The sequence below is a fragment of the Sinohyriopsis cumingii genome, chromosome 3 (genome assembly GCF_028554795.1).
Source record: "Sinohyriopsis cumingii isolate HCF-2022 chromosome 3, ASM2855479v2, whole genome shotgun sequence".
NCBI lineage: Eukaryota > Metazoa > Mollusca > Bivalvia > Unionida > Unionidae > Sinohyriopsis > Sinohyriopsis cumingii.
In genome coordinates, this window is record NC_142963.1 from 56,986,741 (window position 1) to 57,013,142 (window position 26,402).

At 34.1% G+C, this 26,402-nt stretch overlaps 1 protein-coding gene across 1 annotated transcript in view; it reads right to left on the reverse strand.

The window, feature by feature from the left end:
- The window catches only part of LOC149802901 (cadherin-87A-like), a 156,072-nt gene extending 129,783 nt beyond the window's left edge, over positions 1 to 26,289 (reverse strand). The window contains exons 1-7 of the mRNA XM_089952392.1: positions 26,132 to 26,289; positions 21,506 to 21,586; positions 14,870 to 14,902; positions 11,932 to 12,030; positions 9,351 to 9,490; positions 6,826 to 6,897; positions 1,761 to 1,850 (exon numbers count right to left, since the gene is read on the reverse strand). Of these exons, the coding sequence (XP_089808518.1) occupies positions 1,761 to 1,850; positions 6,826 to 6,897; positions 9,351 to 9,490; positions 11,932 to 12,030; positions 14,870 to 14,902; positions 21,506 to 21,539 (468 nt within the window). The 5' untranslated portion in view covers positions 21,540 to 21,586; positions 26,132 to 26,289. The remainder of the gene's footprint in view (positions 1 to 1,760; positions 1,851 to 6,825; positions 6,898 to 9,350; positions 9,491 to 11,931; positions 12,031 to 14,869; positions 14,903 to 21,505; positions 21,587 to 26,131) is intronic.
- Positions 26,290 to 26,402: the final 113 nt, after the last annotated feature.

Here is a 26,402-nt window from a genome sequence, read left to right on the forward strand (position 1 = left end):
CAAACAGTACTATGATTTATGTTATATGCCCTGTAAAAGATAAAAATCTTTACTTGAAATCTCATTATTTTTTGAGGTGACGCTATCACTGTTGCAATATATTCCTCACTACCTGCTCATGCTGACACCAAGTCCTACAAAAATTATGAGGCTGACAGGACATGGGCATCAGTATATGCCCCTCTTTATGGCAGCTAGATAAAAATGGCATTAAAATAAATTTAAAAAAACCCAGTAAGTTTGCATCTCACCATGGCAACGAGTTACCTTTATGAAAATCTGAATACATGCAATATAAAAACTGAAATTAATGCATGTATCCATTTTGATTCACACAACTGCAAACAGCAATAACTCAGACAACTACATGACATGCCAGCTTATCAGGGTCTACCCTGTTTGTTTGAAACCTATTAGGTAAATTAAAAGCTTAGATCCTGATCTGCCAGATCTTTAGGTGGTGACATATAAGGGCCTATTCTGGTTACATTTGGACATTTGCAACACAGGAGAAAATAATGCATACATGTGAACCTTCTGTAGGGGAGGATTTTTCTCCTGATCTTACAAGGGTCTCACATATGCAAAATTATAATTTTAACTGTATAATAATAAAAATAATAATAATAATAATAATAATAATAATAATAAAAATAATAATAATTTATTATATAAACTCACTGTTGTGAGTGAACATCTGCATAAAGTCACTAGTGACTGCAATTTAAATGTAAAATAAGTATTCAACATGAATGACCACATTGGAAAAACGTATAAAAACACCGCTGACCTTGATTAAATCCTTTGTAAACATGAATGTAAGCCAGACTGATCTACTTGCCATTAACTGCTATTGTAACTTGTAATGCCTGAGATGAATGTGGTCGTTGTTTTCATCTATAATGCTAGTAAATGATAATCATTTTCTGGATTTGATTGTCATCATTAGAGTGGTGAAAGTGATGAAAATGACAACAAAGCTGTCTACAAATTAGGCTTCAAGTCACAAAGGGTGTATAAGGAATGTTTTTACCTCATGTGAAGAATCTTACTGACATTAAAACAACATTAGACCCAATCTTGAGCAGCTTGGACAGCAGGAAAAATTTTCAGCATACACTTATTGCAGTTATTTATTCTTTTCAGTTTGGGAACATTTCTGTTCACCATTTTCAGTGCACCTTTGCAGAGGCAAACTGCTGTGACAACTTTACAAATTTTAGAAACTTTTTCTGACTCTCTGATTATTAGTCAGATCTGATTTTGCTTTTTGCAGTTTCTTAGAATGTTTGTGTCGATTCTGTATTAATGAGCTGCTGAAAGTGGAAAGATGTAACACATGACCCATGACTTTAATCTGATTTCTTCATTTCATATATCTGACATATTTTTAAAAATGAACATACTTTTCCCACCTGTCTGGAATATAACATACTTTTTCCACCTGTTTGGAATATAACATACTTTTACCACCTGTCTGGAATATAACATACTTTTTCCACCTGTCTGGAATATAACATACTTTTTCCACCTGTCTGGAATATAACATACTTTTTCCATCTATATGGAACAGAACATGACCCATTTTGTCCAACTGAAACATGGGATTTAAATGTGGTTGATTTGCGCCGTATGATTTTGCTTCACACAGATTATCACATATGATTCTATATGCCAGATGATATGGTCCTTAATTACTGTACTATAACTAATTTACATTTTTGATCTTTCTAACATGTATAATTGTAAATGATACAAACCTCTGGTACATTAAACTTCAAAATATTAGTAGTGAAGACTGGCGTTTGATCGTTGACATCATTAACAGTAATTTTGTATGTGGTGGAAGCCTGAAAAAATAATGAATAGAGTTTGATTATTGTCAGTTTGTTCAATCATTTTAACTATCTTCAACAGCTATCTTCTTGAAAAATAAATTTACAACTGTTTGCCACCAAACATTTTTAATGCCTGTTAATTTTTGGATAATGTTTTACATAAACTGTTTTCTCAAACCAATCAAAAAATACAGTGTATATTCATCAATATGGAAAGTTTATAATTAAATAAACATATTTATTCCAACTTCTAACTCCAGCAGTCAGAAAGGACCTCATGTGTTTGTGTGTATGACGACATGCCAGTGCAATACTGGAGATACAGTGCCAATTAAGTTATACTATAAAAATGTAAAGATAAAAAATAGCAATAAAACTTTTGGAACATAACCCTTCCAAATAAATGTAAAGTCTTACAAGAAAACAGTTCAAATATACAGAAGTTAAATTTCATTCAAAGGTATATAAGATAAAAGATTATGGTAAAAATTATTACAATATCTTCAAAATATGTTATATAAACATCTTTTAAAAAGTAATTTCTCTTGTGGTACATCATCAAATTTTTTCAGTATGTTCACAGAAAAAAACTTGTCTTACATTCTTGGTGGAAGTTGACACACTAAAGAAAAATGTGTTCCACTGTTTGTGGACATTTGCACTGAGTAGGTTAGGTAAAAATCTGTGTTGTCACAAGGTACCGTATATACCTGCCTATAACTCAAGTTCTACTGATTAGACCTAACAAACGGCACACACTCAGATCTGCTGTTGGACTCGACTCTTAAGTAAGTATATGCTGCAGCTCCTTGACATTGTAATAAGTCTTCTGGTGAAATCCAATACTTTCCATCTGGAACAGTAGTTCCCAACCCACAGGTCATGACACAAACAAAGGTTGCAAGGACAGTCTAGAGGGTCACAGAGGGTTACCAGGATTTTTTTTATGGTGGCAAAACTTATCTAAATGTGGAAACTGGGTTGTGAGGCTTAGAAAAACTATTTTTTAAGGCCACAGCCAAAAGAGAATGGGAACCACTGATTTAGTAGTAGTCATAAGAAGAATTTTCAGATGGCCACTATGGTGGCCATATTAGGTGTCAGATCACCATAATTTTATATAAGAATAAGTAGTCATGAAGAAAAGTCTTCCACTGAAAACCCTGTCCTGACATGACTTTCCACTCTGTATGATAGCTAGATATTCAAGCTGGCCAGTGTGAAGCCTTAATGGATAAATGAATGGCACCAATTTTATTTAGAAAAATTAGACACCATAATGCTGACATTAATTTCCATTCAGAGAGAGTAGCATAAATCAAGATTTTCTAGAGGACTGCTATAGTGGCCATATTGGATGTCAGATCAACACCAATTTTGTTTACAACTCAGTAGACATAATAAGAAGTCTTCTTGTGAAAATTTCTTGTTTATGTGACCTTCTATTCAGGTTTGGGGTAGTGATCACAAGATTTGCAAGATGGTTACTTTGGAACATGAATTGGATGTCCAATGTGGAACCATTTTCATTATGGGCCAACTATACATCACAAGATATCTTCAGGTGATAAAATCATATCAATATGATATGTTTAGAGAGGTTAAAGCAATAACAAGATAAGAGCATATTTAATGCCAGACTGGCACCATTTTAGGACCAAAGAGACATGATATTAGTCTATTAGTGAAAACACCATACTAATGTAACCATCCAGCCAGCACAAGTGGCAGTAACAAGATTTTCAAGATGACCACTGTAGCGGCCATAGTGGATGTCTGAGCAGCAGCTTTTTTGTTAAGGACCAACTAGACCTTGGGATCAATGTGTACATAAACTTTCATGGCAGTGATAACAAACTTCTGCAAACTGACATATGGATGATGATGTTGAATGAAGGAAATCATGATATCCCATAAGCTCCTTTGGTGTATGACCAGTAAAGAATTTTCGCTTGTATCAAACGATGATGTCTCTGGACCTATGAATGATGGTAAAAATTAAGTAAAACTGACAAAAAGGAAGAAAGAGAGAGAGAGAGAGAGAGAGAGAGAGAAAGAGGCAGAAAGACTCAACAGAGGTGAGAGTAGATCTTTCACTTGGTCAATACACAGTTGCCTGTAGTCAATCTTAACTCTGTTCAAAGGGCAGTCCCCCTCTTGAATGCTCCACCCCACCAATCAGTGGCCACCCGTTTCTTACAGCCAGAATCAACTGGCATTGACAAGTTTGTGTTCAAAAGTACCCCTCAAAAATGGCTACCCCTCTAACGCGACCAGCGGCCAGCATATTAGTACAAAAATGAAAAAATGTTCACCTTACAAGCAGCCACTTTTCATTTAAAATGTTTCAAACAATAATTAATTCATATCGTGACATAAGGTAAATAATCAGATATCTCTACCATCAATACATGTCTCCCAATGTCAGGTTTCCATTACTGAAAGAAGTGTTGACTAAAGTACATGTAACACTAAAATTAATATTATGTCATTGTCTATAAAAGCCGACGTTTAAAGGAAATGGGCTCAACAATGTTAGGATAGAGTTTTGAGCTTCACACATCTATCGAGTTATTCTCTTTGATAATTAGGCCTACAACCAGATGTAATTGTCAACATCATAACAGGGTCAGCATAGGCTAAAAATAGATTTTGTGGATTAACACATCATCATCATCATCAGTCTCATGACCCAGTGTGGTCGTTGAGGCACTGTGCTGCTGAACATCTGACCAGTTCCCTCCACTTGTCTCGATCGATTAACACCTACAGAGACATTAACCCAGAACAAGAAAAGGTACCACACAAAGACCAAAAAATCATGTGACAATATATTAATCGCTTCCTTTATGAAGAAGGCATTTTGTCCACTCTACAAAAGTTTTGTCTGCATAATTAAATTGCATACAGTTAGCAACATCCAAATAAATCATTACCAAACAGTAACATGCAATCATGTAAATGGAGACACATTATTTTAGAAGAAAGTAGATTCTACTCAATGACATCAAGTGGGGTGGGGAGAGGGGACTTGCTGAACAATTTTATGTAGAAATGACACAAATAAAACAATTTTATGTTGAAAAGACTCAAATAAAACAATTTTATGTTGAAAAGACTCAAATAAAACAATTTTATGTTGAAGAGACTCGAATAAAACAATTTTATGTTGAAAAGACTCGAATAAAACAATTTTATGTTGAAAAGACTCAAATAAAACAATTTTATGTTGAAAAGACTCAAATAAAACAATTTTATGTTGAAAAGACTCAAATAAACAATGTTGTAACCGATAAGGAGATTAATCAGCAGCAGTGGTAAAATGGAGCAAATGGAAAGAGAATTACGTATGTACCAAGTATTAAATGACGTTTGTGAATGGTATTGCAATGTGCATGACAACAATACCCGCTCACATTATCAAGCTTACGTCAAGAATCAGAACCATTAATGTACATTCAGTTTAAATAAGTCTATTCTTAAGACAAGAAGAACCTTTTAATAATGTTACTTTTAAATATAGATATTAAATGAAGATATTAAATGCTTTGAAGTATGTAGCTTTCTTACTGTGTACATTAAATATACTTCTCACAAAAAATTTAGACCCCCTCTGAAAAGGCCACAGTCTTATAAGGCCACTTTCCTGGTGCAGAAGGGGTGGCCATACAAGAGGAGGACCACTGTAAGTGTATTTGTATGTGATATAATAACAATATATGTATAATATGTGTGCTGTATCAAAGTGTAAATGTTATGAAACCCACTCCAAACCGTTGCCTAGGACTAAGGAAGAAATGAGTCACTCTAAATGGTTGATGCTTTACTGGGCAAAAAGAATTTCCAACACCATTTATTCCCTTTAAATGCTGAGTGTTGAAACCATATCTGACATTCTTTAATGATAACAAGGTTTTTAAATTAGCTGCTGTGGATGTCATATTGGATGTCTATTTCACACCATTTTCAGTTAGTCTTTTGGTGAAAACACCATGTCAGGGGAGTAGTGACAGGTAAGTAGCAAAAAGACATTTTATTTTTCATAGTTTTCTCCAATTATGGCATGTTAATATATAGATTACTCTTTTTATGCTCTGATTATGCTTTTTTGACACTTAGTAATAATTACACTTATACCTCTCTGGGAGTTGGCATTATGAAACTACAACAAAGCAATTCAGGTTCACATTTAACACAATCTCTCTCTCATTGGGTACCTAGGTAACTGATCATTAGGATTGATTGGTACCTGGTAGACACTTCCTAAAATTTTGACAGCCTTAATGATGACAAGATTCATAAGATGGCTGCCATGGTGGCCATATTGGACACCAGATCAGCACCATGTTCAAATAGAACTAACTAGTCATTACACAGTCTTTTAGTGAAAACCCCATGTTCATCTGACCATTGATCCATTCAGGAGGAATAGTGACAAGGTTTTTAAGATGGCTGCTGTGGCAGCTATGCCAGATGTCCAAGCAGGACAAGTTTCATTTAATACCAAATACACCATGGGATGAATGTGTATGTGAAATTTCAGGGCATTCCTCCGCGAACTTTAAGAGGAGCAACGATATAAAAATTGTGCTAACAAATGGATGATGGACAAAAAGGCATAGCATAACCAGTAGAGCGAAAATGCAGGACGCACAGTGAGGCATCACATATGCATACTGTTTTATATGATGGATCCAGAACCAACACCAGAGTTGTACAATAGCTTGCCTCTTCTTTATAGAGGAAAGCAAAAAATGAAAAACCACTTTGAAGAAAAACAAGGAAAAATTACAGCAAAGCTCTACATGAATATCTGTTTTTCCAAAATGTTGCATTCACTGAAGGTAAGCATACTAAGGATCAGCAGAAACACTCTACCATTCACTGCCCAGAATAAATAGAATCTTTGATATTAGCCAGTATAGTTCCATTAAAATATAACTTTGATGGTAGTTTTTGATATATAAAGCTTGCTTTTTATTCTTACCTCATTTCCAGCATCGTCCCTCACTCTAAATGTTACAGAAACATCATTTGTTGTTTGTCCACTTCCAGATAACTGTAAGAAAATAATAGCTGATATGTCTATACCTATATATGTTGACTGGCTGTAGGAATCATAAAAACAAAGTAAAAGGTACATATATAATAATTACACAAACCGAAGAAACTACCAATATGAGAAGAATCAGAGTTACTAATTATGGATGTAATGCAAAGGACCCTGCTCGCAACCACAGGGGCTCATTTCGTTGCTTACAATTGACTTGCCATACATGCACTATATAATAACTACAAGGGACGACACTTGTCTCCTTGTTCGTGCGACCTATTCAAGAATAAACGTTGATATTTCATGCTTAATATTCAAGTGAGATCCCGCTGAATGGAATACTGTCCTCTCATTGGTTAAAAGAAAATGACATCCTATATTTATTTATAACTTATTTTCAGTTGGCTAATGAGAAGGTAGTATTCCATTCAGCTCATTGTTCTTGCCTATTAAGCGGACATGATCAGGGCCATGTCAAGTGATAGCATAGGAAAATGATTTAAAGGTATAATATTAAGTCGAACTTTTTATTAAAGATATACAGTCAAATGCCTAAGCTAATTATTGGTACAAAATTTATAAGCTATGCAAAGCGTAACTTGAAATATCTGTGTTTATTCTTAAATAGGTCACACAAACAAGGAGACAAGCATCCTCCCTTGTAGTTATTATATAGTACATGTATAACCTGTCAATTGTAAGCAATGATATGAGCCCTTGTGCTCACAACAATGTCTCTGTAATGCCTTAAGCACTGAAGCTTGTGCTGGAAAACCCAAGGGGATTCAGAAGCCGTGGGTGCTCTTAATGATGATCTGGAATGCTAGAACTTGAACTTATTCAAGGACTTGTCAAAATGAGCAAGATTCCATGCATTCATATGAAACTGATTGACAATAACTTGCAACTCCAAAATGGAGCAGACGAGAGAAAACATAAAAAAGGACACATATAGGTCTCTGAAACAATGAAAAAGTCAAATTGCATCATAACATGCTGGATGGTTTTTGAGTTTATTTCAGGCATGATGTTACAATAAGAAAAGGACTATTAAGTCTGTCCAACATGGTGTATCAAATTAAGCCTGTCCAACATGGTGTATCAAAGAGAAAATCCATAAATGGTACATATTTGTCTATGAGACCATGATCATATACAATTTTATTGGAATATGTTGAATGGTTCTTGAGCTATGTAGATTGGAAACAATATTCCAAGTTTTCAGGGGTCCTGGGTGGCACGTGTTTGTTCAAGGTTCAGCTTGGCCAATGTGGGTATGTAAGGAAGCTTGCCAGAAGCTTTCCATGGGTTGCCTGTTCTTCCTGGATTTTTTCTCCATGAAATATATTGGCTGCCATCTATAACCAATCATGTGCTGATAAATGGTGTTAAACCCTCAAAACCAAGCCAAGTTTCCAAGTCAAGAAATTGCTTGACAAGGACCCTATCCAATATGTAGTTGATAAGACTAAAGCTAAAAATGACAAATGTAAGTCAATGTTTATACCAAATTGCATCAAAATGTTGAATGATCTTTTGAGCTATTCCAGTTACCAAAAACTGAGCATGTGAAGATGTGAAGTTATTTGTAAAGGGCTACAACTCAATGAAAACTGGAGCTGACAAGACAAAACCCAAGAAGGCCACATCTAGGTTTAAGAACCAATATTTATACTAAATTGTATGAAAATATATTGAATAGTTCTTGAGCTGTGATGGTTACAAACAACATCCAATGCGCAAATATGCTTGTTTAATATTTGCCTTGAAGGATATTGTTAATGAACAGAAGAAAAAAGTAAACAAAAATACGCATAATATCTGGCAAAGCTGGGAAACTCTTTTATCTCTTGCTGACATGTTTACCTTCGTTTGATTTCTGCATCAATAAAAAAACAAAAGCATAGTCTGTCTCATCATTGTAAAATCTGAAATTTATGCAATATTTTGCAAAAGTGGGAGATAATCATTAAAATCTTAAAATAAATGTTTTCAACATTAACAAAATAAAAAATGTCAGGAGAAACAATTAGCATTTTAGAAAAATTAATGGTTTAATCAGCATTTGGATGGTAAATGTTGAAAATATTGGCAACTACCTTCAAGCTTATATATATATATATATATATATATAGAGAGAGAGAGAGAGAGAGAGAGAGAGAGAGAGAGAGAGTTGCAGAGAAAGACAGAGAGACAGGGGGCTAGAAAGTAACTGTACTTTCCAACAGCTTGGTAATTCATGGAAATTAGTATTATTTATCAATTTTACTTTTCATTATTTTTCAATATTCATTGTGTATAATTTTTAAGGATTAAATAATGTCCCTGCTAAATTTGTGAATTCTTTTCTTTCTTGATACTCTTTAAGTTATACATGTCTTGCAAGGACAAAAATCTTGATGATGTACCTGTGATCTATTGTACCAGAAAAATAAAGTATGAACCAAATTTCAACTCACCTCGTAATTCAGCGGTTCTAGTGTATACACATCACCTGATGTCTCATCCACTCTAACAGGAGAACCTTGAACAGAATCTGAGTAGTATGTTAGCACATTGCTATCTGGGTCTCTTGCTTGCAGCCTTCCCAAATAACGACCTTGGAAAAGAAAAAAAGAAAACAACAAAAAATAAGCTCACATGTATCCAGCTATCTGCCTGATGTTGAAACTATTATTTTGCACTTATAGACGTTAAATCAATGATAAGGATACTGGCAGCCTGTACATCTTAGCATGTATGTCATGCAACTCTTCATAAAAAAAATAAAGATAATGTCTGAATAATGAAAGAGGTAGGTCAGTGCGATCTGTATTTTTCCATGTGCAAGTTCCAAATGATTCTAGAAATGTTCTGACTGACAGTCAAATGTATATACAATGTCCGCAACTGATGTTTTGCCTAGAATTAAAAACTTTAAAGCAGGGGATGACCCATATATATATAACAAGTACACAATTAAAGAATATGTATCAAAGTAATTAATGTAAGAAAAGCAGGCCAATGTCATCTACTTTGTTTGAAAGAGCAGTACATGTTACGAAATTAATAAATCGATCAAATTCCATGTGGAGATTTTTATAATCACAAAAACGTAGGTACATAGTTTGGATGGTGAAGTCAGTCAGGCTGATAAACCAAGAGTTCATGGTGCAATACCTACTCAGGCCTGCCCTGGCTGGTTGCCTAATTGGTGTATTCTCAAGAAAATGCACTTTGCTTCCTTTCCTTAGCAGTGATATTAGCCAACAATGTGTTCAATGTGCCGAGAGAAGAAAAAAAAGAAAGAGATAGAATTAACCTATAAACCTAATTCATTAGTTTTAGAGATTTAAGTAATTGTAACCTACAATCCCCATGAGTATACATTGGATCAGAAAGCTGACTAAGCTCCATTAAGTAAGCTACAGTGACAGGAAAACAAATCGTTTTCTCAGAGGTTCACACGATTGTGCTGAGGTTCACATGACATCGCACAATGCTATCAATGCCTGTGGAATCATATAATCAATGTATGTCATAAAGGCAAACTAACAAACTGGACTGCATTAAAAAACACATGTACCAATCATCAGCTCACCTGGTTTGTCCAACTCCCTAAATATATGCCCCTAGCCCCACGTTACTGTGGGATAGAAGGAATCCTTGGGGTCAATATTGTTTGCACATCTAAATTTCTCTTAACTTTCAAGTCCCAGTAAATGCAGTTCAATCTTCATAGTTTCCAAGTTTTAGTTCTCAGGCCACATCTGTATGTCCTAGAGGCATCATCACATGGTCTCTGTTAACACCCAAATTGATTCATGTACTGATATTTTGTGTCTAGTCATGAAAACTGATTCCCAGACATATAAAATGAAGACCTCAATAGTTATGTAAAATCTGCCCCAGCCTGGCCCCATCCTATCTGTTCCCCTAGGGAATGGATGAAAATTCTTAAAGTGCTATACATAACAAACCAACCACAATGATATCACATGGTTTCTAGCTTGAACAGAGTTGGAATAGTTCCAGGCCTGAATACCATATGTAATTGCTTATAAGGGTCCATCTATAAACTGCACAGATCCAGATCTGCTGTCACATAATGCCCTGGAAGATCTGGGTCTGTGCAGTTTGTTAGGAGTAATCAAGAACAAACAACATCAACCCTGATCTGCAAGTGCATTAGGCTGTGGCAAATCAAGATCTTTGTTGTTTGCAGTTTGACTGCTTATAAGTGAGTATAGACAGTACATGAATATAAGGACAGACAAGGGCCTTTATTGTAGTCAAAATCAGTAAACATGTAGACATCATCAGACAGATACAGAAGTTAGAAGGTACAGACTAAAAGATGACCAATTCCTCATATGGATGGGTATTAGAAAACAACAGAGACATGCATTTATAACTTGAACATCTTTTTGTCTGTTTGATTGAATGTATCAAATGATAAATTTACAAATAACTACAAAGAAAGATTGGCAAATAGATAAATGGATGGATAGAGAGAAAGACAGAGAGATAGGTGACTGAAAAATTAAATGTATCATGCAGTTCTGGTGTTTCGTACTCTATGGCATAAAACTGGCATTTGAAAAATGTTGCATTATGTTAGCTGCAGATCAATATATTTCAAGACGGCGATCAACTATCACAGTCAGCATGTTCTCCTGACAGAGAAATGCTGTATTAATGAAAACAAAAAGTACAAGGCTCATACAGATACATGGTTCATACAACCCTGGAGAGTTTGTTTCAAGGATTATGCAAGAAGTTTTCAAGGACTTCCAAATGCTTTCGAGTGTTGTCATTTGTATTCCCTTAGATAAATTAAATGAGTTTTTGGGCAAAAGTCAAGGTTTAAAATAAAAATCAAGGACTTTTGAAGGATAATAATACCAACCTTTTTGGAATTCAAGCAGTTTAAAATGGTAACACCTCAAATTCAAGCAACTTTCAAGATTAAACAAACCGATTTCCATATTATGATATCATCTGATAATACTATAAGTGTACTGCATCTTACTAACACACAAATTATATTTTCATGCTTACCTGCTGGCAGATTTTCATCAATACCAACTCTCTGAAGCCTGTCTTTCAAATTGCCATCAATACCATCTGTGGCCAGCTCAAGGAAACGGGGACCAAGATCTACAGTATTAATAACAAATTAGTCTAAATTTTGTCATAAAGAATTGTTGTGGGAGTTTACAGGGTATATGATATTGAAAAATGTTTATATGCTCAAGAAAATAAACAAAAAATGACACAGATATGAAAGTTACACGATACGCCATAAATACTCGTTATAAGTCGAATCCAACTACAAACTGCACAGACTTGGATCTGCCATAATGCTCAAGCAGATCTGGGTTTGTGCAGTTTGTAAGGAATGTAATCAGTAGAACAAACAACATAACCCTTGACCTGCAGGTGCATTATGTTGTGGCAGATTAGGATCTTTGTTCTTTGCAGTTTAAGCAAGTATTTAAGGTACCTAAGTCTGAGACTGTGAATTCACTATTTACATAGGGGAGGGGGTAAGTCTATGTAAATATCTGAAATTTTTGTGCTAAAATCCTTTGTCTTTCAGAGTGAACATAACCTTTAACCTTTCTGCCCCAAAATAGACAATCTTCTTCCTTACTCTAAGTGTAAGCATCCACAAATGTTGGGACAGGTTTATGATGAAGAGCATTATCTTATTGTGAAGATGCCATTTTAATTCTTTCAGTCAGAAAGCTTGACCATTGAACATTTGAATCCAAAATCAAGAACTTTCTTCCCTATACCTGGTGCAAGTGATCCACAAGGTTTTGCAACTGCACAACTTCATAGAGTGTTTAATGGAAGAGTTCCATACCAGTACAAAATTCCAGCAGTTTAACTGAACAAACTAAATTTTGAATCAGTCCATTTATCATTGGTACCATATTTTTTCTGCAAGAGATGTATCAAAAGTGGGAAATTCCTGGCTTTTCCCTGACTCAGATCAATTTTTGCAAAACTACTGGCCAGAAACAAATTTATTCTGATTTCAGACTTTTTCCCATTTCTACAGAACCCTGAAATATGTTCTAATTCAAAATGCCATGTCAAAACACTATGAAATCTAACATTTAACATATATTTTCTTTTAAGAACTTTTTATAATTATTTTTACAAAAATTCTTTTGAAGATAATCCGTTTCCTAAGATTTCACATGGATCCTTGTGCAATACTGTCAGATGAAATCTGTGTTAAAACATGTCTTTATTTATTTAGCTGAAAAAAGGCAACAAATATGATTTAAATAACGCCACTGATGAATATAACACTGACAATAACATTTGCATATAACAGAAAACTACTTGATTTACCCAAAGAAAGTCAAATATTATAATGCCAAACAGATTGGCTTAATTAGTCCCCTAAATTGATGAAATGACCATATATATCATCAGTGATGACATTCTCTGTCTACATCCTAATTCAAATTTCATTTGAACTTTAAAAGTTGGTTTTTATTTTTTATTTTCACAAAGTCAAATCAAAACTGTCAGACAGAAAAAAATGTTCAGGAATGGTTACAATGCAGTGGAAAATATATTCTGATTCTAGACAATAAAAAAGGCTCCAATACCAATGCAGGGTTAATACAAAAACTCTCCTTTACCAACTAAAGTTAACTAAAAATCAGGTCAATAATATTTTCATGTCAATGATCAGAAATATTTTGTTCACATTTGTCCTTGCCAGATGTTTAAAATATCTGATTTATGATTCTTCCAATACTAATTTAAGCCTCTGAAATTTGATACAAATATAACAAACTGGGGTAATCTGAATTTTGTAAATTGTTATTGTGATGTTTCTGTAATTAAAGTACTCAGTCACTGAAAGGCCTTTTGAATAATGCCATTGTAATTAAAGTACTCAGTCACTGTAAGGCCCTTTGTATAATGCCATGTGTGAAAGTACTCAGTCACTGTAAGGCCCTTTGTATAATGCCACTGTAATTAAAGTACTCAGTCACTGTAAGGCTCTTTGTATAATGCCTCTGTAATTAAAGTATTCATTCACTGTAAGGCCCTTTGTATAATGCCACTGTAGAAGGCCTCATGCAAGATTGGCTGGTTTATGCATATTCATGAAAAATGAGGAAGGCTTGTCTCAGGCAATCATTTCTTCATCAATATTTGTTATCAGAGAGAACAAACTGCTTGGAAGAATCTACTGAAACTTTGTTTCATAATAAGTTGTTAGTGTAGATGTACAATCACATCTTAAATTTTCTTCTGCCACATTTTTGAGGAAATTTCTTTAAAAGAAAGGGGGTCTTTGTGGATTTATGTACATATATTTGACCAATTGTGTCCAATATTACTGCTGGACATTGACACATTACAGGAAATATTCCAATCTTTCATCACTTCAAAGGTCTTCAGGGAATGTATGTTGTCCACCATATTAAAATAAGAGTTCAAAAGGTCATGCCTGAAGCATGTGGATATGCACATCTGTGACTATATATACATGTAGATGTTCTTCTTCTATCAATTATGATCATAATTGTGATTTGGCATGCAGCATACCCAACAAAATGTTCTACAAAATAAAGCCCATCATTCCATAATTTAATCTTGCATGTAATGTACCTATTCAGCATTTACTCCAGGAAGCACAAATCTATTCTAAATCCAATATCATATTCGCCCCCCCCAAAAAAAAATTGGTCAAATTTGCAGTGAGGGCATGAAATATTAATATAAAGAAAAACTCAGAAGTGCTGGACTTTTACATCAACTGCTTCTAAAGTGATCATAAGCATTTCTAATGCATATACATAAAATAGCATGGGATGGTCATGTAGAAGCATGGTTTAGAATTAAAGGGAGATTATCATGGTTTACAAACAGCAAACATGTATGCAAATATCAAAATGTCTCAGTTACGGAAAACAGGCTGAGATAGAGTTATGTGATAAATCTTGACTGTGTTTATACTTACTTGACTGGCACAGAGTAATATGTATCAAGGTACCTGCAATTAAAATGTAATATAATAAATACTTTGCATACTTTTAAATAAAAAATTCTACTAATATTTCATTTACAAAAGGCAGTGCTATGTCATTCAACAATCCTATTACAAATTAAAAAAAAAAAATAATAATAATAATAATAACAATATAAGTAATAATAATAATAATATCAATAAAGACTTTTTTTTAGAGAAGGTAACTCAATTAGTTACAGAACTAATCTACACTGAGGCCTTCTGTTATGTACAATATGTACAGTACATGTATATACAACATGATGTGAAGAATTTGGCTTGACACTAAATAATTAAGTGATTTTAAAAATCAATGTATCAAGCCTGGAACATATGCAAAGGCATCTGTGAACACATAAACATGTATAAAATATCCTCCTGCATTGAAACATTCTACTGTGAAAATGATGCAAAATTACAGGAAAGCTGGTGGTATTTATTTTACGAGAACTGTTCAATTTTCTAAAGACTTCACCCATTTGAGACATTGATTATGAAAAGAAGAAATGATAGAAGCCTGCCTTATGTCACTAGGAATGTTTTTCTATACTAGGGGACCAGAATATTGAAAATTGTTTTTAAACAATTCCTTATTTGTTGTTGTGGGGTTTAACACCATTTTTCAGCACATGATAGTCTATGCATGGCAGCCAGTATTAATGGTGGAGGAAGAACCCGGGGAAAACCCCGGGAAGAACCACTGACCCACAAGAAGCTACTGGCAAGCTTTCTCACATACCCACATTGGCTGAATCATAGACTCAAACCCACGCAGACAGAGGTGAGATGGCAGTGATCCATAACGGAGGGCGCTTTAGACCACTCGGGGCCCCCAAATTCCTTATCTGGCTTTTGGTATAACATAATTTTTACTTCTTATGAACCTTAAATTTTGGAGTACTATCAGCATCTCATTGGTGAAAGATATTGCTTAGATAGACAGGAATGGCTTTCCTGGATACTTTATACATCAATTTGGCCTTTCAAAGAAATATTCTTTCATGTATTGTTAAAATCTTTATATTATTCGTTGCATCCTGGAAACTGTTTATACACTGATCTAGAATTAAATGGCAAGCCCTCTTTTGGAGTCTTAAAAGTGTTGTTATGTTTGAATTGGATGTATTATCCCAAATTACATTACAATAGTCCAGATATGGCTTATATAACTTTTATAAAAGATGACCCTATACTGAAGAGGAATGCATTTTTTTTCCTCGGTTGTTGTTGTTGTTGTTGTTCTAGGGTTTAGCGCCATTTTTCAGCACAAGAGAGGCTATACATGGCGGCCAGTATAACTGGTGGAGGAAAGACCCTGGAAAACCCAGGAAAGAACCACCAACCCACGAGAAGCTACTAGCAGGCTTTTTCCTCAGTAGCCAAAGATAAGAATTAACCTTTTTTTGAAACATGTTAAATGTGAATAGATCAAGTAAGATTGTTATCTATGAACACACTAAGAATTTTATCATGAGAATTTTTTTTAAGGCGCACATTGTCAAAAAGAAGAGTCATGGAGTTTGTTGCTATCTATCTTTGCTCATTTGTGTTGCGTTCTAACTAGTAGGGCTTTTATTTTTTTCTGTATTAATGATCATACTGGTTTAATTGCACCATACTTTAAGTCTTTTTAGAGCATCTTGTAAGTTATTTTCAAGTCACAATTTGGTTTTACCCATCTCAGACAGTGTAGTGTCATCTGCATAGAGGTCAATGGAAGAAACTGAAGTTCCAATCTTAAGAGGTAAGTCGTTGATAAATAGAATGAATTAGAGAGGTCCAAGGACAGAGCCCTGTGGTAATCCATGATTAATATTTTTACTTTGAGAAAGTTGACCATTTAAAGATACTTTTTGCACTTTATCAGTTAAGTAAGAAGTAAACCAGTTAAGGGAGTTTTCACTGCATTGATAGATTTTTAGTTTTTCAAGCAAGATTTCATGGTCTACAAGATCAAAAGCTTTACAAAAATCAACCACAATAGTGCCTACCATTTCTCCATGATCTAATCCTTTCAGCTATTTCTCAATCAAAGATATAAGTGCAGTTTGACAGGAATGATTCTGTTGAAAGCCAGACTGATTTTCAAGAATAAGATCATAAGTGTTCAAATAGTTGAGAAAAGAATAAAGTACATGTTTGTCTAGTAATCTGGAGAGACAAAGAAGGATAGAGGTGAGTCTGTAGTTAATTACGTCATCTTTTGTTCCTGCTTCATGCAATGGTGAGACCTTGGCAATTTTCTGTGCCTGTGGAAATTTATTAGACCTAATACTTTCATTGCAAATGAAAGTTCTACTCTCTACAATTGCAGGTGCCGCTACCTTTAGTAGCCTTGGTCCAATCATATCAAGTCCTGTAGCTTTCCAATCATCCATTTATTGAATATATTTCAACAAAAATTTCAGAAATTTCAAACTTTATATTGTTTGGTAGTTTTTTTAGCATAAAAAGTTTTGAGTTCCAGATGATCAGATGAAGTTCTGGGTTCTTTAAGTTTTTCAGCAATTTGAACGAAAGTCATTAAAAATATATGACATGTCAGTTGGATTATTGGTATAAATGCACTCATGACAGAGATAAAATTTCAGTTTTACTGTTACATTTGCCTGCATCAAACCCAGTAAACACTTTCCAGATAGCTTTCTGGTTATTTTGGTTTTCATCCAGGACTTTTGTATTGGTACAAATATGGCCTATATACATTTTAGAGGTAGATGTAGTACCTAATGAAGCAATAAAATCCATCCAATTCACTTCAATTTGATCATTGAGAAGGTCTCTATTTATATCACCTAGAATGTAAAATTCTTTCTCTTCATTTGAAACTGTATCTACTTGAAGTTCAAAATATTCACACCAATCAGTATGTGATGATGGGGGTCTGTACACAAAACCTACTAAGTAGGGCTTAATAGCTTTTCTGGAGTGATCTGTAGCCAAATGGATAATATTTTCTGTATTTCTAGGTCTTCCTGTCTTTTAGAAACAGTACCAGTTCTAACATACACAAGGAGCCCACCACCACCTGCTTTCCTATCCCTTCAATAAGGTTTGTCATAGTCAATGATATATAAGACGTTTTCACTCTGATTTTCTGTCAACAATGTTTCTGAGAGTCCAGATAAATGGATATCATTATTTTGAGAGGTTAGCAGTAATTTCACTTGATCAATCTTTTCACGAAAACATTGAATATTAAATGACCTATGTGTAAACACTTACTAGAAATTCCTAAATTCATGAGATTAACATCAATGATATTTGAGGCACTCAAGGATACAGTAAAAGTATTAAAACTATATTTACAACGAACATCTTTACAACTGTCATTACTGTATAAAAAATTAGTTTTTCTACAACTGCATTTTCTTCTTTTATAATCATTGTATAAATCTGAACTTTCAGTTACATTTGAATATTTACAAGTAGCTGGTAAATTTTCACATTCACAACACCTATCAGCAAGGGGATCAAATCGGTTTTGACAAGGGATGCCTGGTGTATATGACAGTCCTTGATAGATAGACTGGTCCTCCCCCTGAATAGAGTCTTCCTGTGGGTGTGAGATGGCCTCATTGCCATCTTCCTATTCCATAAATCTAGTGCTGAGTTTTGGCTTTGTGTCCAAAGCTACCACACTGATGGCATTGTATTGGCTGTCTGTGCCTGCATTCCTGTGCTGAATGTTTGGTCTCACCACAGTAATCACATCCCAAAGTGTACTGACTATATTGATATGGCTGACCATATTGTCTGATACTGTTTTGACCTACACTGGATTTATAGGGACGGATGAAGTTTGTAATGTGGATGTAAGACAAGAATACACGAATGACTGCATTTATATTTTTTGCCAGCTTTTCCACCCCTTTGGTAGATGGGTGGATATTATCTCTTTTTCCAAATAAATGTTGCATCATTTGTCCCACTTCATCCAGGAAACTTGTGTAATTGTAAACAATATCACACTTCCATTCACTTGCCAGTCTTTGGATTACCTAATTCATATCTAACACATCACAATCTTCCTTGGGGGCCATTTCACACAATGCAACATGACAGTTTTGATTTTGCTTATGGATGTGTGTAAGTAATTGGTCATTCTAGTTCTTCAAAAAGTTCTAGATCAGTCCCTTCACTGGCACTGTTCCCTCCAGTATACAGGACTATTTTAGTTAACTTGTAGAGATCATATATTTTGATATCTTCCAGTATCATCTGTATTTTGGCACCTGAAAATGGAATGCTTTCTAACACAGTGCCTCAAAAAACCTGGCAGATGTCAATTGCAAGTTTGAATGTATGCTTAATATTAAGTTATTTGAAATTTATGCATTTTATATAAATGTAACAACAATTACTATTTAGAGTTATTAGGAAAGTTATGATGGCCAGCACAAAACTTACGGCTAAAGGCAATCAGGGGCCAAAACTCATCTAAGCTATCATGGAGAAGACTGGAGTCAAATTCTTTCAAGATTTCATCAATATATATCTATGCATACAAAAATCTGGTTAAAATCCAATAATTCCCAGTTACATTATCTGGCTGAAACCAGATTGTTAAATGACAGATGGATGGACTGATGGATGAATGGATATGATTACAGAACTCCGCTAATTTTGTTAAGCAGGCCCCTAATAAATTATACTGAGCTATTGATGGTTCAGTTGTTGATATTTTGTGAGCTTTGAAGTGGAAGGAAACAGAAGAATCCAAATGAAATCCCTAACCTTGTAATAGTGGGCCACTATATTATTCTCATGAATCGTTCTGAATCATACCCAACCTTCAATCTTGGAAAAAATTTACAAGGCACAAGTAAAGTCTCACTTTGAATCATTTAACCCCTTTATACCTTATAAATTTCAAACCATACTATATCTATACAAACTTGCACAATTCAGAAAAATGTCCCCCAACTGTGAATGCAATGCTCTTTTAGGGAGATACATCAGCTTAATGTTCATGACAAGGTGAAGTAGCATTTTGTTGACATTTACGCAGGTAAAAAAAAATGTCAGTACATAAATAATGAACACAAAATGCAACACCTATCACTAAAATGGCTACATTTAAAATAAAATGGACATGAAAACACTGCCAAATTCTTAATCTTAAAAATGTCCTGCAAGTAAAGTCTAAGGCAGCGACAGTTTCCTAATTCTGTAAACATGTACACTGCACACAATAAATGAGACAATGATGTCTGATTAAAAACTAGACCATTCCCCTGATCTGCACATTATGATTACAGCTGATGACTGTTTATATGTGAATGAATGACAATGTGCATGCCGCTGTACCTTGCACAATTTCCAATTGTTTTATTTACTGTACATCCTGTACCTCATTTAACTTACAAGATTACGTTTTATAGACATATCTTTGCAGAATATTTAGTTTAGGTAAAACATTATTTGGATAGTCATAGTTATATTTTGTAATGTGTTACAACTCTATGGTGATAAACCAAGTAACAGAAAGAAGAAACACAAATAAGTTATGTAAACTTTCACAATTTATTATCACTGTTATAAATGCAAAGTGACAGGACTTTATAGTATTATGAAGTGAATCCAAATATAATCTTGGTAAAGTTCTTTGAAAGTCAAAAAGAATACAAAATTCTGTATAAATTTCAAAACTGCAAATGTAATAATCCATCAAGAATTATGACGCTGTCATAATGACATTGTCCAGAACTCCTCTGAATAGTTCACAATAGTTCCAGATTAATATAATCATGAACATAATATAAAAAAATCTGGGGTAGAGTACCTTTTAATTTTATTGCATTGTTGTGGAATGTTTGGCATGTAAAAGCAAGGATAAAACATCTAGATTACAGGGTATTTTTAAGATCAGAGAATTTTGTTACAGGTGTATCATGGTTTCATCTGATTATTATCCTGATTTATTGGCACTGTAGCAGTAGCTATGTCACATACTGCATAAAAGTATAGTAACTTTCCAGGTAATTACTTTTCTGGATTGAAGGTGGACACAATTCAGAATTGTTTGGAAGCAGACTACACAGGACATCACCGATTTCAATGATAACATCATCAGACAGGGATGAAAATTCTTATTAATTTCCTATGAATATTAATACTCAGTCATACGAAAAAAATGACTTGAGAAAAATCCTCCACAAATAAAAAAAAAGGAAAATGAGTAACTCATCTCACAAGATACACAATATGCAATGAAGCATGTATAAAAATGACACTAAAAGGATAAAGCAAATGCTTGCCATTACTAACATGGAATGGATTTGTCCTTTCTTTAGAGGTTGAATATAAAGGTGAGAGTAAGAGTTTTACAAAAGTCAACCATTTAATGCATACTCATTTCACGTTGATCTTGGAAAGCAAAGATAACATGCATATCTTCAATACTGTTTTTATGTTGTACCATGTACTTTTTATATTGTTCTAGAACCTTTTTTGGGGAAAAAATGCAAAACTTAACAATGCCACTCTTGTTGCCACTGGTATTGTCTAAAATGGCCCATAACTCCAAGAAGGGAAAGATACAATATTCTGAAGAACCCTTATTTTAATTTATGGGTTACCATGTACCGATTAAAAGCAGGAGGACAACAATTTTCTCCATGCTGAAAGATTTCTGATGCTTGAAAACTGCTTCCAACCTCTCAGAGCCTGAAAAAGAAAATGTATAAATCACTACATGTACTAAAATAAAATATTTAAACAGAATGGACTCAGATTTGTTGTCGTAAAGTGCCAACAGATCAGGCCTGAGCAACTCTCCTTGATATAAAAACAAAAAATACTTCAACTCTAATCTCCAGTATATTATTCCACAGCAGTTTTGGGTCAATGCTGTTTGAACATTGGTGCACAAGCAAATACAATATCACACTGACAAACCCACTAAAACCCCTTAAATCATCCTTTTAAATATCAATGTTTTTCAATATCACACTGACAAACCCACTAAAACCCCTTAAATCATCCTTGAAAATATCAATGTTTTTCAATATCACACTGACAAACCCACTAAAACCCCTTAAATCATCCTTGAAAATATCAATGTTTTTCAATATCACACTGACAAACCCACTAAAACCCCTTAAATCATCCTTGAAAATATCAATGTTTTTCAATATCACACTGACAAACCCACTAAAACCCTTAAATCATCCTTTAAAATATCAATGTTTTTCAATATCACACTGACAAACCCACTAAAAACCCTTATATCATCCTTGAAAATATCAATGTTTTTCTTTTCATTTCACTCACCTACAAGATGTGATCATAATTTTTCTTAGTGTCAATCAAATATCAAAATTACTCAAAATAATAAGGGGACAGAAATGTTTAAAACAGGAGCTTTACTGCATAACAATCACAAAATTTCCATCCTCATTACGTTAATAATATGTTCTCTCACCCCAAATATGACATTTCCTCTGCATGACAGAAACACTTTAACCTAAAACCATGCACACACACTTACATAACACATACTACTCATCAAAACAGGTCACACAATTTAGATTTTGTCCAAAATTGATTTAATCTGATTTAATCTGATAACATGAGTTGACTGGTGAAGAATCAGTTTTGACCTGTCTTTATTATAGGGTTGTACAGGTGTCACTAGTGGTAGAAAATAAAATAAAAAATTAAAGTACTTTAGTCAGGATTTATGTTAATGGATATTATTCACCAGACTGCTCCTCTAGGATATCCAGAATATGATCACTGGACAGCCTAAGGACTTCACTTTCTTGTTCCTACATGCCCACATAATAAACCTGAATTCCCAACTACACCAAAATGCAACTTATTTATACCAAGAGAGCCAGTTAATTGAGATTTACAATTCCCAGTAATGAAACTATAGATTTGGGTGTCATTTTCTATTTATATTCATTTCCATTGTAACTTTGTGTGACATTGACTTGGCATATCGTAGGAATTTGCCTAATTTATAATTATTAATACTGTATGTGACAATTTTACTTTTGGTTTAAAGAAGGCTCATTATTAATAGGTTTGTGGTCTAGAATCAACAAATTTGTCAATCATACAACTCCTTTAAGTCTTATGAAGTGTGTTATTTCAATTTAATATTCAACTGACGTTATCAATAAAATGCCATTTAAAAGTAGATGTTAACGATAGTAAAGAATATTTTTTATATGCTCCACAATATAAACTTTGTTCTATTATGGTTAAAAGAATTTAAAAGCTCTCAAAATATTGTCAGGTATATAAAAATAAAATAGACTATTTTTTCTCTCTATTTTAACTTAATTTTCTACATTTTTTAATGGTATTGATATATTTTTCATAAATAATAATATAAACAATAAGGAGTCCAGGACTTTCAAAAATGAAAAATTAATGGAACCCTGATAGGTATTGAGTTAGATGTTGGATATGATTAAAGACAAGATACCCCAAAATTCTTTCTATTACAAGTTGCTATGGTTGCTATGTGTTCACAATTGCCATAGAAAGCACAAGGCATGAACAGACATTCCTATTGATCATAGTAATCATCAGAACTCTTTTTTCAATGTATCAATGGCATAACTAATTATTCAACTGTTTGTTTTTCTGATTATGTTACTCACAAATAAGGCAGTGCTCAACAGTTTCACATTTTGCATATGGTTGGTTTCTTAAAGAAAAAAGACTTTTGCAGGTTATCCTCACTGGTTAGAGTGGCTATTTTAAAAAGCAGGGATCGTCCTGGGCTTCGCCAATGTCGCAAATTGCGATTTTTTTTCCTTATTGGCGACAAAAATATCCCATCTGGCGATTTTTTTGGCGACAGACTTTTTGGTTATTTAATTTGTACATACAATCATAGATTTGGACTGGATAAATTAAAAGGGAGAACGAAAGGAAGCCACAAACTTGACCAAGCAATGCATTGGAATCAATCTGTTACACAAACAATCCTTTGTTCGTATTGACAACCCCATCTTTACAGTACATTGTTACATCATAATCTGCTTATGCTGACATCTGGGCTGAGTACTGTATGCTGTGATACAGTCAATCATGCTACCGAACTATACCTACAACTGACCGACTTCTGAAGACGCGAATAGAACAGATACAATTAATTGAATGTCTAAATCTTCTGTTGTTGTTGTTTTTTTTTTTGTTTTTTTTTACATATACCAGTACAATAGTTTTGCTGAACCTTCATAGAAAACTGATAACCTTTGAAGTACCGACTACTGTGTATAAATACAAAGGAAATGGAAAAATCTCAATCACAATTATGTCTGTCGCCAGTGCAGCATTTTACTCATTGATCTTTTCCTTTTGCCATCAATCCGTGTTACGGCTGCTGACACTTAAACTCCGAAACGAGAAATAGCACAAAAAAAAACAACAACCAGTTTTGCATAATTAATAATAATTATTTATTTCTCAAAATACAAGAGTGAAAGAATCTCTAAATTGGGTGTGAATTTATGCTTATATATACGGTCCAATATTGCCAGGTGTTGACTCTTGTAAGTTTCATTCGTGGGAATGGAGATCCTATTTTGTTTGTCGAGAAAATTTATACAGCATTCAGTGATCATTCTTGGGATTTAGGAAGCAATTCACTACAAGCTTTGTGAAGCTAGCCATGGGGGGGGGGGACTGCTGATAGACTATTGGTGTCACCTGTCAGTGCTGTGGACTGTGAACGTGGATTCAGTAAGATGAACCTCACAAAAACTGACATCAGAAATAAACTCTGCATCTCATCTCTCGAGAATTTCATGAGAATCAGCATGTACAGATGTGAAAAATTAGACTTTGAAACTGCATTCAACAAGTGGGCAGCCCTAAAATTGCGACGGATCTTCATGTAACACTTTGTAAGATTTTGTTAATGCTTGTTGTAATTAAAGAATTAACTAACCCATCTTTTGTAATTTTCATTGCCTGTTACATTAATAGACTGAATTAACACTTGGAAAAATGTACACTACTTGTTCTGGCGACACTTTTTGAAAATTGGCGACAAAATATTGAGGTTGGCGATTTTTTTGGCGACAGCTTTTTAAAAGCCAGGACCATCCCTGAAAAAGACCTTGTACATCATAGGTATTATTAAAAAGACTTTTAATTCCCTTTATTTTGGCATATGACTGATGGGTGCAATTTGGTTTGCTGTACTTCAGATGTGCACCACTCAAAAACTGCTAGCTCACACCATTGTCATTTTCACTTTCTGGACTTCAGAGGTAAATTGTGAAATAAAAAAAGGGCCAAAAACTATTTAAGATGTTTAAAAAATATAGTTTGTAATTTATTCACAGCACTTTCAGGGGCTGGTATTTTCTAGTCTGGTAAAATTCATTTTCTCTATCTCAATAACTGATAAAGATTTTTTAAGCACATGGGACCAGTAATTTTAGCTGACTGTGTGCTAAAATCATGTAAAATTTCCACATGTACAATATCCAAATGAATTTCAGCCACAGTCCATGAAAGAAGCATAGAAATATGCCAATATTCTCTCCATTGCATATGTTGCAAATGTAAATAACTTCACCTTATGCATGTCATTCTCTCAGAAGTTCTTATTATCTGCAGAGTGCCCCATAAATTTAACTCTATACTTATTTGTGTCTACACAAATATATAGCACAAGTCTAAGAAACAGGTCAATGTCATACAATTTGATCACTGAAACTTAACATTTTTGTACAAAGATATGAACCTGAATACATGGTTACGAATAGGGCTAATGGTAGTAGCCGTACGAAAATATATACTCCAAATTTGTAAATAAAAGAGTTTTCACTTGTCCCCAAATAAACAAGTTCTTCTCTAAAAAAAAACATAAGTATTACTATTCTGCAGCAAAATTCCCTCTCTCCAAGAAAAAACATGAAATGATACCGTTCCCTTAATTATGAATCATTTTAAACCCTAACCACCACGTTTTGGAGACCAGTTTGTAGAAAATACCCAACCCCTGCCGAATTATATAGTGACAATGAGAATGTTAGGGCCCTATTGCACGTGCTAAAATCCTGCTCGTGCAAATCTGACCACTTCGACCCTCCCTCATCTCAAACTGTTTATCCAAGATCGATGTTCAATAAACTGGTATCATATTTGATAGTGTCAACAACATAACATGAATTGTTAATATATACTATCGTTTTTCTGTGACATGTTTATACGTTATGCAAGTAATATTGCGAACTTTACCTGTACATAAGTAAAAATATTCACAATGGTGCGAACTATTCTGTCTTCAGATTTTGCGAGTAAAATCCATTTGTTTTCTCTGTCTATCGTGAATGACTGCACTGCACACCTTGAAGATATCGCCAAACCCTTACTTTAATGAAAGACCAATAGAGTGTATTGAATATGAAACCGGTTTTGCAACTTCAAAAATATCCGTATTGTCATTTGGCTCCGCCCATTTGGTTACATGCCGTTCTCTCATTGTGTATAAAGTATAATAGAATAATTT